Source organism: Xiphophorus hellerii, chromosome 22 (assembly GCF_003331165.1).
Source record: "Xiphophorus hellerii strain 12219 chromosome 22, Xiphophorus_hellerii-4.1, whole genome shotgun sequence".
Classification (NCBI taxonomy): Eukaryota; Metazoa; Chordata; class Actinopteri; order Cyprinodontiformes; family Poeciliidae; genus Xiphophorus; species Xiphophorus hellerii.
The window spans coordinates 2,677,143-2,690,651 of record NC_045693.1 but is presented as its reverse complement, the minus strand read 5'-3'; the positions used below and the strand labels follow the sequence as shown (position 1 = coordinate 2,690,651).

Here is a 13,509-nt window from a genome sequence, read left to right as displayed (position 1 = left end):
CAATTCTCCTAAATGCATTATGTTGATTTTTGTGGGTAAAAATGGCTCTTTGTTCTCTAACCGCCTTCCTCGGATGCATCAACTCTTTGGTGTTTTCAGTAAACAGACAGGCTGGTAAAAAGCAGCTCCTTGTTCTACGCTTTGCTTTGCACAGAAGGTCTGGTTATTGAGAAGCGATTGATTTCTGGAGGCTTGAACTCTGAACTTCTAAATGCTTGGATCTGATTTTACCTAAATGCTAAAATTTGGCCATCATGTTTGTACAAAGTGTGAAAAACTGACCAGAACTTGTATAAAACTATGACTGAGGTTTGTAATACTTCATAACTTTCAATACTGAGACAATGTAAGATTTGTTTTCATATTTGTCCTTTCTTTCCTCAGCTGTGTCTCTGGCACTCGCATTAAATGGAGTCTTCACAAATACTATCAAGCTGATTGTTGGCAGGTATGCTGAACAAGTCACTTCACGGCGCCGTCAGTAGCTGTTTTTCCATCCACAATATAATTGTGCAATCTGACATTTTGAAAATAAATTTGCAGAAGGGAAACACCAACTTAATGTTAGAATGAGGTGTTTTTTTTTTTGTTTTTTTTTACCGTGTCAATTTTGGTTAATTTAGGAAAACTGCAAGTTTGATTAACAACCGAATGTTTCCACTGGCACCAACCATGAAAAATAAGACAGGAAGTAGTTGGAGAATGATAGCTGACATGTTTTTTAATGACTTATTACATGAACAAACATATACACATGATTTTGATTGTGTTTCTTATTTAATGAAACTATAATTGCGAAATTGTGTTTTTCACATTAGCAGAATATTCCCAAAGTTTTGCACACATTTGTAATGGAAACACAGCTAATGATGCTCAGGTTGAAGTTGTAGTCACTCCGTATTTTGAGATGTAAAGTAGTAGCTGTTCTGTTAATTCATTGTAATCACATGAAAACTGTAATTTTTCAGACCAAGGCCAGATTACTTCCAGCGCTGTTTCCCAGATGGTCAAATGAATGCAAAGATGCTGTGCACCGGCGAGCCGGAGATGGTGTCTGAAGGACGTAAAAGCTTCCCCACACTGTAAAAAAAAACGGCCTCATTTTACGGTAAAAAACTGGCAGCTGAGTTGCCAGAAGTTTACCGTCTTTATACGGTAAAAGTCTGGCAACCAAAACTGCCATTTTTTTACCGTATTTCTAAAATACGGTAAAATTCTGGCAACCAAAGCTGCCAGTTTTTTACCGTATTTCTAAAATACGGTAAAATTCTGGCAACCACAGCTGCCAGTTTTTTACCGTATTTGCTAAATGCAGGATTTCACCGTATTTTTGAAATACGGTAAAATTCTGGCAACCACAGCTGCCAGTTTTTCACCGTATGTTGTAAATGCAGGATTTTACCGTATTTTTAATATACGGTAAAATTCTGGCAACCACAGCTGCCAGTTTTTTACCGTATGTTGTAAATGCAGGATTCTACCGTATTTTTAAAATACGGTAAAATACCGTACTTCCTAAAATATTTTAAAAAAAATAAAATGTGGTTTTGCCGTAGTAAATACGGTCATGCTGACTGAGGCATAATATCTACATGAGTGAAAAACACATCCAGACTGTATGATATATTGACATTTTATTGTAAACCCTCCCCCCCAAAAAAAACTTATGGTAAATTACTGGTCTCTGTTCCTACCAGAATTTTACCATACAAATTATAGTACAACAACCAAGGAAGTGTAACTTGTCAAGCATTTCTATACAGAAAGTTATAAAGAAAATAATTTCTAATTAAACAAAAATACAGATTACGAGTAATCCACTTAAAGAAACAATTTCTATTTAAAAAGTCAAGTTAAAAAAAGAACTGATTCTATTTTATGTCCAGTTTCCTCACGGTATTACTGAGATCTGGAAAACAAAAACAAAACAAACAGTATGTGTCCACATAAGAGATAACATATTGTAGAAGACAAAATGGTGATAAAAGGATTCTTGTTCTGGGTTGAGAGTCACAAGTCGCTGAGATCAGACGTTGCTCAGGATGGTTGTAGTCTTCCCAGTCACAGGTTGAAATTGAGACTCGCATGTTGTCAATCGGGTGTTTCCTCTCTGCTGGAAAACAAAAAGAAAAAGTTAGAAAGATGCACTACATGAACATCTTATTCGCTTAAATGTTTGTTTCACCTTTGTTGACTTGCATATGGACACAGGTACTTCAACCAGGTGGTGTGATCATTTCTGACTGAAAATTCAGTAGTTAAACCTTTGTTTGTTGTCAACAGGTGTGATCCTCTGGTCTGCAACCAGACAAAATACACAAACTAAAAACAAATATAACTGTTTTAGGCAATTTATGAAATAGATACTCACCATTTATCTGAGTCTCATGAAGGCCAATAGGTTGTCTTCAACCATTTATGTAAGTTACATTTCCTGCAAGCTAGCAGAAACAAAGCTGTAAATGTGAACACTTTTCATACAGGCAAACAAATTGATACAGCTGAGACAATTTATGCTAGGTTAGTTTTTCTCAGTCACTTTTGGTGCATTTCTCGAGTCATTGTTGGCATTTACAAAACAGTAAGCGCATTTCTCAAAACAATTTGTAGAAACAGGAAAAATAGCATTTGTTTGCTTTCAAAATCCTTAGTTCAGCTCTTAAAATCCTGTCTGTTAACATATCAGTGACTCAAAATAATAAGTTATAGTCTCTCTATGTACAGATAAGACAGTCAAATCGATTAGTCATGAGAAGAGACTACAAAAGGATCATTTACGCCAGTGTTTCTCAACCCTGGTCCTCAACGCCCCCCTGCTCTGCATGTTTTAGATGTGCCTCTACTCCAGAACAGCTGATTCAAATGATTGGATGACAATCAAGTACTGCAGAAGCTTGTTAATCATCCAGAGATACAATTCAGGTGTGTGGCAGAAGGGAAATACCTAAACCTGCAGGACAGGGTGACGCTGAAGACCAGGATTGAGAAACACTGATTTACGCTTTTGCTATAATTTATTCATGGACCATGCCATGGTGATTCAGAAAGAAAAAGACAGAAATGCAGAGAACAAAAAAAGTAGAAAAGGAGCCACAGGACAATCTCCTCAAGGAAAACTGTACAGTGCTGTAGAAATTACATTACATTTTAATTTCCATAGTCACTTTGTTCCTTAACTCCACTGAGGAATCTTTTTTCCTCAGTGGGGTTAAGGAATGAACAGTAGGGTGGGAGGACCTCCATCAGCATCATGTTGTGGGTCTCAGCCATGTCCTGATGTTGGACTGATGGAAACTGGCAGATGTCCTCAGCCTCTTCTGACTCTTCTTCTGCTTTCCTCCCAACTATTTCCTCCTCAGCCTCACTCCTCTTCTTCTCTCTGGCTGTTCACTCTGCCCAGATACTTGTTCATCAGTTCTCAGACATGTAACATTGTGTTGTGTTCTGACTATATAGAGCATAATGTTGCCAACTGATGGTTCACAAGATGCACCTCCAATCTGTTTCAGAAAACTGGTTGATCGTTGGTTGAGCTAATGGTTCATACACTGACCTGTTAGAGAAACTCAGGACTCACTTGGGAGCAATTTACCAATTCAGGACAGATTTAGAAAATAATAGAATATAAATTAATTAATATATGATTCACATTATGACAACTTTAAGACTTATGCATGTTAAGACTTACACAATGAACTGATGCTATTTTGGAAGTTGAGAATTCAACACAGACACGTTGTTGTCCTGTTGTCCTCATTTTCTGTATACACCCTTTATCCTCCGGGTCAAAATGACCCGTCTTCAATAAACCCCCAATATAAGCAGCTTAATTGAATTTTAAACACCAAATTCTATCTTGTATATTGTCACTCACCACAAAATGTGTGAATACTTGACTTTTCCCTCTCCACTTGAATTTCTATAGCTTAAGAAAAAAAATGTGCAAAATGAGTTTCGAATGCATTTTTATTCATCACAGTGACTAATTTTCTTTTACTTTTCTCCAGTGAACAAGAGGATGTACAATACAAAAATATGAAAAATAACATAACCCATTCAACTAATTGGCACATGTAGGGCAGTATGCAAGTGCACAGCCTTTGCAGATATATTTCTTACACCTGCAGCACACAGTATGTGTTTTACAGTCTGAGGGCAGAACTGACATCTCTTCCTCTTACTTGGCTTAGCTGAGGAAGTGGCTGTGGTAGATGGATCCTCAGGTTGATCAGGAGCTGCTGCACTCTGAATAGCTTTCACAACTGCTGCTGAGGCTTCTGTGTGGGGGACATGCTTCCTTCTTTCAATGAGTGGAGTTACAAGTGCCTTTCCTAGCTGCTCCAGGAACACCCTCTTCTTGTTGTGCTTATGAGACATCCAGGTTGGGTTGATCTCTATCCAAATCACAAAGGCATTGTAGGAGGACACATCAATGATGTTGTGGAAGATGACCAGGGGCCAGCGGGCAGTCATTCTTCTGCAGCTATATGCTCCAATCACCTTATCTAGGTTGTCCACACCTCCTTTGTTTCGGTTTTATTCCAGGATGATGATTGGCTTCCTGTCCTCACGGTCACTAATGTCGCCGTCTTTGTGCAGTGTGCTCAGAAGAACTACATTCTTGTTTTTCTTTGGGAGGTAGGAAACTAGAGTGGTGGTGGGTGTGAAGGCAAACTTTGAGGAGAAGACCTCTCTCTCCTTTGACCCAAGCAGTGCAGGTGGGAGCTCAGGCTTGTTCTTTTGAACTGTACCAACCATGGTGATCTTCCTCTTCAGGAGCTGCTGTCCGAGTTCATAAGAGTTGAAGAAATTGTCACATGTCACATTGTGACCCCTCAGTCCCTCTGTCACATCAAGCACAACTCGCAACCCCTGGTTCTTCTCTGGGCATCCACTGGTTGACTTCCCAGTATAGACTTGCATTTTCCAAGCATAGCTTGATTCAGAAGCCACCCATGACTTGATCCCATATTTTGCTGGCTTGCTGGGCATATACTGCCGGAAAGGACAACAACCTTTGGACAAAAGACATTAGCATCAGTGATTAGTATCAGTGTCACAGAAAACAGTCAAAGAAATCAATAGTGAAAATCACTTTTATTACAAATATGAAAACAGATTACCTCTAAATGGAACCAGTTGCTCATCCACTGTTACATCAGGCTCTGGATTGTAGAGGTAGGGCAACCGCTCCACCCACTTGTCCCATACCTCTCTTATGGCTGCAAGTTTGTCTGTCATACGTCTTGCTGGTCTTGATTCACGGTCATCAAATCGCATCAGTCTTGAGTAGGTGTGAAAGAGTTTGACTGGCATTGTGGCTCGGAAAATTGGCCTTCCACTCTCTGCTCACTTCTGCTACTGATTGATCTGAGACACAACTAAAACTTTGTAACATTTTATGGTTTGTAAATAACTCTGTGACCTTGATTTCAACTCCATTTGCCTCACGGGTCATTTTGACCTGAAGACCATCTTTGTACCTTTTTTTGTACAGCTTACATGGAAATGAGAATAAAAGCAACACTGAACTTTTTCTATTGTCTGGGCCAATCTAGGAAAAGTCTTAAAATCTCAAGTTAAAAAAATTACATTTAGGGGATTTTTTGGGGGGGGGGGGGTTTAACACAGTGGCGGGTCATTTTGACCCGAGGACAACAGGAGGGTTAACATATTTTGATCAAGACGATAAAAGCAAATTACAATTATAAAAGCATAGAAGTGTACATAACCAGCTACATGATGTACAAAAGCAAAACTTGCAAAACTAATTGTTTTGATGTGCAGAAGTGACACAGTAATTTGAAGATTGAACAGGTAGTTTTAAGAATTTCAATTCTGTTCTGAGAGATGCACCCAAACTGAGAAAAGCTGTAAAATATTAATATTTAAATTCTCTTATCTTCAAATCCTTCAACTGTCATGGACCCAGTGACTTTAGTGCAAGTATTTTGGGTGTGAGAGTCAAGAGGTCAAAGGAAAATATTAAATAATATCTCTGATGCCAAGCTTTATACTTCTAAGTATTACCAAAATATTGAAACAAAAGCTAACATGTTCTTCAGAGATTTAACTTGCATGCATGAACATTTCACACTCAAAGTAATTCAAATTAATTATTGAACCAAACTTGGAAAAAGTTGCTTCTGCCATTAACAATAACTTTAAGCACATGTAGTCTGAAGTAGACCAGAAATATAATCTATGCAGCCGTTCCTACAGAAACATTAATGGAAGTGTTGCATCTGTGAAGATTAAATGTTCCATATAGTAAAAATATCTAGCTGCAGTGCATGTACATAAACAGCATGGCTCAGAAACTACACATTTCTTTGTCAGTTGGTTAAAGTTAGCTAACTTCAGTTGAAACCGTGAAAGGGACTCACCTGTGATGTGTTGCCCTTCTCCTCCTGAACGTGCAAAAATAGCAGAAATTTGATTTCAAAGACAGTAGCAGCATCTTGACAAGGACCAGGCCTACTGGGCTCTCAGCACCCTAGTTAGCAACCTTAGTTAGCACAGTGACTTTACTGTGTTGAGTTCAGGACACCACTACAGGAACAGAGTTAAAAGAATCTTGCTGCTGATGCTGAAGGATCAAGCAGCAATGCAAACTAGATAATTATTTGTTTACATGACAAATAACAGTCTCCATTTACTGTAAACCCTACTATTTATCACAATAACAAAATGAAAAACTCTCTAGACCAGGGGTCCCCAAACTACGGCCTGCGTCATTTGGTCTGGCAATGCCGGATCTGGCCCGCCTCCTCATACCAGAGAGCATTCAGTGTATTTTTTCATATATTGTATTTTCTGGTTTGTGGATTTCTCTTCAACCACCAGGGGGCTCTTGAGCAGATGTTAAACTAACTTTCCCTCAAATATATACTAGTCAGTCCCAGTCACCGTTTCACTCACGGTTTTTTCCATTTCCATTCTGGGTAAAAATCTATCTAAAAGCGACCGCGAATGTGTCGTAGTCAGCAACCCCCCCCCCCCCCCCCCCCCCCCGTCGACAGTTTCAAAGACAGAACAGCCCCCCCCCCCCCCCCCCCCGCCGACAATAAGTTTCTAAGGTATCTTTCTCCAAAAACTAAGACCGGCCCCCGAGCAGAGAAAGGAACAGCTATGTGGCCCTCGCAGGAAAAAGTTTGGGGACCCCTGCTCTAGACTATTCTCTACTAATAGCACAATATTTAAAACCAAGTGTGGGATTTGTGAAACTTCAATGATGGGTGACTTTACAACTTGTATGATTTTGGATAACACTAGAATTGTTCTTTATTGAAGTTTCACAAATCAGATAAAGGTTTTACAAATCCCACACTTGGTTCTAAATATTCTGATATGAGTTGAGAATAATCTAGTCCAGATTTGAAGAGTCTAGGTGTTGTAGTTTTTTAGCTAGAGTAAATTAAAGATGCTGATTGCAGTGAAAAATTAGGTGGAATTGCCCTTTAGCCATTTCCCAAATTGGAAGCAGCAATTGGAAACCAACTTCAGCTTCATTCAAGCAAGAGGGGCTAACATACAGTTCTCTTAATGTTAATGATCAAATGCTCTCATAAATGATGGTGGCGTTGGCTGTAGGAGTTTGCTTTGCAATCGGTGGATCGCCAGATCGATGCCTGGTCTACTGCTGAGATTTCAGTTTGGTGTATTAAAGGCATTATTAAAAAAGAAACCAAAATATCACACCAGCATTCTGTTCTTTGTAAAAAATTATTTTGCAGTCTTGTTTACGCTTTTACATTGTAGATCTAAACATCAGCAAAATTTGTAATTTTGGCTGATTGCTACTGTTAAGTTTAGGGTAATTAACTGCTGGCAATATTACAATTTTTTAAGAACTTTACAATTACTTATATTTTTACACTATATTTCTGTATTTTCTACATTCGTGACTGTCACAATTATTTAGGATATATGTTTATTCAGTTATGATAATGCCATGTATTTTCTACGGCAGTATAATGCTGTGAATATTCTGGTCAGTAACTGCTGGCATTTTACAATTTTTTACCGTAAATTTACTGACTTTCTTTGCAGTTTCGACTTACGGTAGTTCCATGTAATTTCTACGGTAATGCAATGTTTTTGGATACGACGGTCAAAAACTGTTGGTTTTTTACAGTTTTTTACCGTAAATTTACTGACTTTTTTTACAGTGCAGCAGCCATTCCTCCTGTGAGTAAAGAAATCACCGCTGGCAACTGCAAAACAATATGCAACCATATCAGACCTCTCACACCACCTTATTAAAACTGTGAACAGAAGCATTTCAGTTTGAGCTAATAAAAAATGCCACAGTGCTGACAGATTGTGCTCAAGATATTTTTTATTGTTGCCAAGGATGTAATATGCAGACCCTGAGGAAGTTAGTCATGAATGAGTTCAGCATATTTCACTTCTGACATATGTGACAGATGATAACACGCTCAGTGCTTCACCTTCATCTGACTTCCTGCTGTGCTCAGCTACACGAAGCAGGGAGGATTGCTGGCCATTTTGGGCCAAACAGCATAGCAAGCCGTTCCACCTCAGCACTGCGTTCAATAATTCACGTTTCTTCTGGCGTAAAGGACATGACTGGAGAAAGGTTCACTTGGATTGTTTGCTGCGGTCCATGCAGACGGTGCACAGTACAGTGGACACCATGTAGCACTGTGTATTACCGTGTTATTTTGGGTATATTCAAATTAGCACATATAACTTCAATTATCTGACAATGTCAACATTTCAATACAACACACTTTTCTGAAATATTTAGTGTTTTTGGTTTTGGTGCTGTATAATGTGAACAAACCTTGTCAGCTGCACTCCTGCAATATTGTTCCCTGTCTAAACTTAAAACATGATATTTACATAATAGAAGGATTTCTTTGTTGCTACTTTTTAATACTTTGTCGACTGCAGAGCTGTTATACTTGAGCTATACCTGAACAACAAACTGCTGGAAAGGCAGAGGTCTGGGGGGGAGGGGCACCAAAAAACCTCAGAACAGAACCTTTGCTTTAAAAAAGTGTCTGCCTTCATGGCAGATTGGAAAGAAAAAATATTGATAAAATCATCTGAAAAAACAAAGCGACAAAATGTCTTGTCAAAAATATTATTTAGGGAGCATTTTTACAGAGATTGATCGTTGGGTATTAAAGAGCAGATGTGAAGTTATTTTGTGTAACAGCAAACAACTTAACTACAAATAAAGTCAGCATTTTCAATTTGATATAAATTTAAAGTTTTCTATTCAAATCAAAAGTATTTTTTTATCCCAAAAGGAATTTAAATAACTGACATAACCCAAATATCTTGGGAGGGTGTCCCAATCCAGCGGCAGTCTTCAAGGATCTGGCCAATGCAGGACTTATGTCCTGTTACCTAGCAACGGAGATGGCGCTAAGCACAAACTGGTAAAAATGGAGCTCAAGATCTTGCTTTTTTAAATTTTATACTCTAGAGGTAACATCAGTTTTATTGTCGTCTCAGGCTGAGAGACGAGATAAAATGACTTTATTTAATCTACAATCTTTTCAAAAATATCAACTATTGTTGCATCACAATAGTTCATTTTCTACCTCATTAGCAGCTGAATTTGTTTTAGCTGTTTAAATTTCCCTCAAACATAAACAGATTGATTTTTATTTTTACTTTGAAGCCTTTTCCATTAATATTACATGTATACAGAGTTCTGCCCTTGTTCTGCCTGTTTTGAACAATGAAAATAAATCTTTAGAGAAAGAAATCTCCCGGTCTGCTGTCTTTACTGTGACAGACTGATTTTTAACTGGAATAGTTTGTTTTGTCCATGCTCATCCACAGATAACAGAACAATCAGGCAGAATGTTCAGGTAGAAAGAAGTTGCCTTTTGCTGCATGATTTGTGATTTGCTAGCATCACGGTTTGAGCGTGACGTCCGTAAACCTCCTTACAGCAGCATCAGATCAAACATGCTGCTACTGTGTAACAATAACACACCCAGACATCAGATGCCTTATCCATTTAGAGCTTTGATTGAGTTTTAAAGCACTTTCAATCAGATTTCAGGTTAGAGTTTAATGCTCCTCAACACACCCTCAGTAAGCATGGAAGGCTCTCTGCAGGTCTGTGTCTGGATTAGAATCTAAGCAACAAGTTGAAAAGCCGCAACAAAATCATAGAGATCACATCTACAGTACAAAAGTAATCCCATTTATTGCCCAAAAAGATTTAAAAAGGTACAAGGATCACATGAAAAACTGAATGTAGTTTGAACGTTTGCAGCTCAGCATTAAAATTCAAGCATTTTTTTATTTTTATGCCACTTTTTCTTGTTTGTGGTAGAAAATTCGGACTGATTAGATGTGAAGCCTGAGATGTGGCTTCCAGGTCATAAACTTCCATCTGTTTTCTGTCCCTCCTCGTCCTTCCTGGGTCTTTGTTGACTCAACAGGTTTTAATATTATTGCCTTATATATTATTGCCTTTTGTTAGAATGTAGCTTGAAGACGGTTTTGATTTATTTGGCAAATATTTGAGTGTTTGCAGCAACTCTGTATTCAATTCAGTCCCAGAGAGAGTTAATCAACGAGCAGTTTATTCCTGCTGAAGAAACTTTACGGAGTTCTCTCTGTGGGGGAGCCGGGGCCGGGGCTCGACCTGGTTCTCCTTCGGAGCCGAGCTGCTGGCTTCGTGGGGCTGTGGTTCTGGTCGGGTTCTGGTTTCCTGTTGATCAGAACCAACAAACTTTTTTAAAGCATGGAAGCATTTCTGTGGCGATAGCATTCCAGGCGGTTAGCTAACAGACGCCTAGGGGAGGAAGTCTGTTTGGCGACTCTTCGGCGGGCTCTTCCTGGGCGAGGACGGTGGGACTTTGCCGGGGAGCTGGGTCTGGTTGGACGTGAGTTGAGATCGTTTTGCCGGAGAGGAGGAAGCAGGAGTGGCAAGGGACCGCTGTGGCAGAAGGTGAGGATCCAGAGCGACAGTGCGGCTAGCTTGCTGCGGCTAGCTTACTAACATCGCGGCTGCTAACCGGGACGAGGCCAACGTCCGGCAGCTAACCGAGCTAACCGAGAAAACAACCAGTGGAAAACGACACGTTGGATTGACAGCAAGCAGAGAGAGACAGCGCAGTGGCCTCCAACTGCTGAGCAGGAGCCTTAAGGAAGCGACAGGCAAAAAGAAGCGAAATAATGCCTCCAAAAGGATCCAAGACCGACGGGAGACAAGATGAGGACTATGTATCACTCACGCAAGTCAAAGAGTTGCTGAGCCAGCAAAAGCAAATGTATATGGAGTTACTCCAACAACAACAGGACAATTTTAAAGGTTTTGTTAAAATCATTGTGGACACTACTAACACCAGAATGGACGCAATGACACGAGAACTACAGGACATTAAAACCAGCCTGCAATTTACACAGAAAGACGTTGACGATATTAAAGTAGAAAGTGCTAAGCACAAGGACCGAAGTGACACGGTGCAGTCAGACATATTTAAAGTATGTGAGGGCATGATGACTATCACTGATAAAATGGAGTACCTTGAGGGGCAATCAAGGAGAACAATCTGGTTTTTGATGGAATTACTGAATCACCAAATGAGACTTGGGCTGAGACTGAGGAGAAAGTGAAAACTATTTTAAATGAAAAGCTAAACTTTCAACATAAGGTTGACATTGAGAGAGCTCACCGCACCGGTAAACCTAGAGGAGACAGACCCAGGCCCATTGTTGTCAAATTTTTACGATACAAGGACAGATCAACTATTCTGCAGAGCACCAAGGCACTTAAGGGATCTAAGATTTTCATTAACAAAGACTTCACGGATGCAGTAAGGAAAAGGAGGGCGGAACTAATGCCGGACTTAAAAGCAGCACGTCAAAGAGGAGACATTGCTTACCTACATTATGATAAGTTGATCACCCATCCACGTACTAGTACCCCTAAATTATCCAACAATGTATGACAGACAGCCAGACATAGCCGACGTTCACTTCTGAAAGAGAAACATGCAACAGATTGCGGCCTATGAGGATATAGAGCTACCCGTATTCCAACACAGAAACTATCATCAGCAAGATATTGAAACTGACATTGATCCTGATAACAATTTCTATAATGTCAGCAATGATAGTTGTCACTATTACAGCGATGATCAGTTCAACAATAGCATTAAAACGGAACAAAAGCTGTCAATAATTCACTTTAATAGCAGAAGCCTTTATGCAAATTTTGACAGCATCAAACAATACCTCCAACAACTTTCACAGACCTTCAATGTTATTGCCTTATCAGAAACTTGGCTCAATAGTGATAAGGGCATAGACTTTGAAATCAATGGTTATGAAATGGTTTGTAAGAACAGAGAAAACAAAAATGGAGGGGGAGTAGCTTTATATGTTGACAAGAAGATTAATTATAAGTTGATCGAAACAATGTCAACTGTGATGGACAACATGTTTGAATGTGTGACTATAGAAATACTCGTGGAAAAAAGGAAAAATGTCTTAGTGAGTTGCATTTATAGAGCCCCTGGATCAAACATTGAAGTACTCAACAACTGGATAGAAGAAAAATTTATAACAATTAATCAAAAAATAACATTTTTCTGTGGGGATTTCAATATTGACCTTCTTAATCCAAATAAACATAGAATGACTGAAGAATTTATTAACACCATGTTCAGTCTAAGCCTGTATCCTAAAATCACCAGGCCCAGTCGCATTACATCGCACTGCGCTACCTTAATTGATAATATTTTTACAAATGTGCTGGAAAATAATTTAACTAGTGGAATATTAATGAATGACATAACTGATCACTTACCAGTGTTCATAGTCTACGACTGTAAGTGCAAAACAGACGATCAAAAAATAGAGACGCATTACAGACGGGTTACGTCTGAAGAGACATTAAAAGCTCTAGAAACTGAGTTGTTGGCCTACGATTGGAGATTAATATATAAAATGAATGATGTGAATTCAGCATATGAAGAATTTTTAAAAACATTTAAAATATTATATAACAAGCACTGCCCAATCAAACAATATAACAGGAAAAGCAATCAAAAAAATGAACAGTGGATCACAAAAGGAATACAAAAGGCATGTAAAAAGAAAAACAAACTTTATAGAGAATTTCAAAAAAATAGAACGTCTGAATCAGAAAACAAATATAAGAAATATAAAAATAAGTTAACTAATATTATAAAAACATGTAAAAAGGACTATTATCATAAATTACTGGATATGAATAAAAACAACATTAAGGAAACATGGAATATTTTAAATAGAGTTATTAGGAAATCTAACAATAACAACTATCCATATTATTTTATAGATAATGAACAGAATATTACTGGTTTGAAAAGTGTCGTCAATAAATTCAATAGTTATTTTGTTAATATAGGACCTCAATTAGCAGAAAAAATACCGACTACAAAAACTGCAACTCAGCAATATCAAATAGAGAATAATCCCAGCTCCTTATATCTCAACCCTGTACTAGAAGAAGAAATCATAAACATT

At 38.5% G+C, this 13,509-nt stretch overlaps 1 protein-coding gene across 1 annotated transcript in view; it reads left to right on the top strand.

Moving 5' to 3' along the window:
* Positions 1 to 13,509, top strand: part of plpp4 (phospholipid phosphatase 4) — a 64,695-nt gene that overhangs the window by 35,290 nt on the left and 15,896 nt on the right. The window contains exons 4-6 of the mRNA XM_032553787.1: positions 385 to 448; positions 969 to 1,076; positions 8,174 to 8,190. Of these exons, the coding sequence (XP_032409678.1) occupies positions 385 to 448; positions 969 to 1,076; positions 8,174 to 8,190 (189 nt within the window). The remainder of the gene's footprint in view (positions 1 to 384; positions 449 to 968; positions 1,077 to 8,173; positions 8,191 to 13,509) is intronic.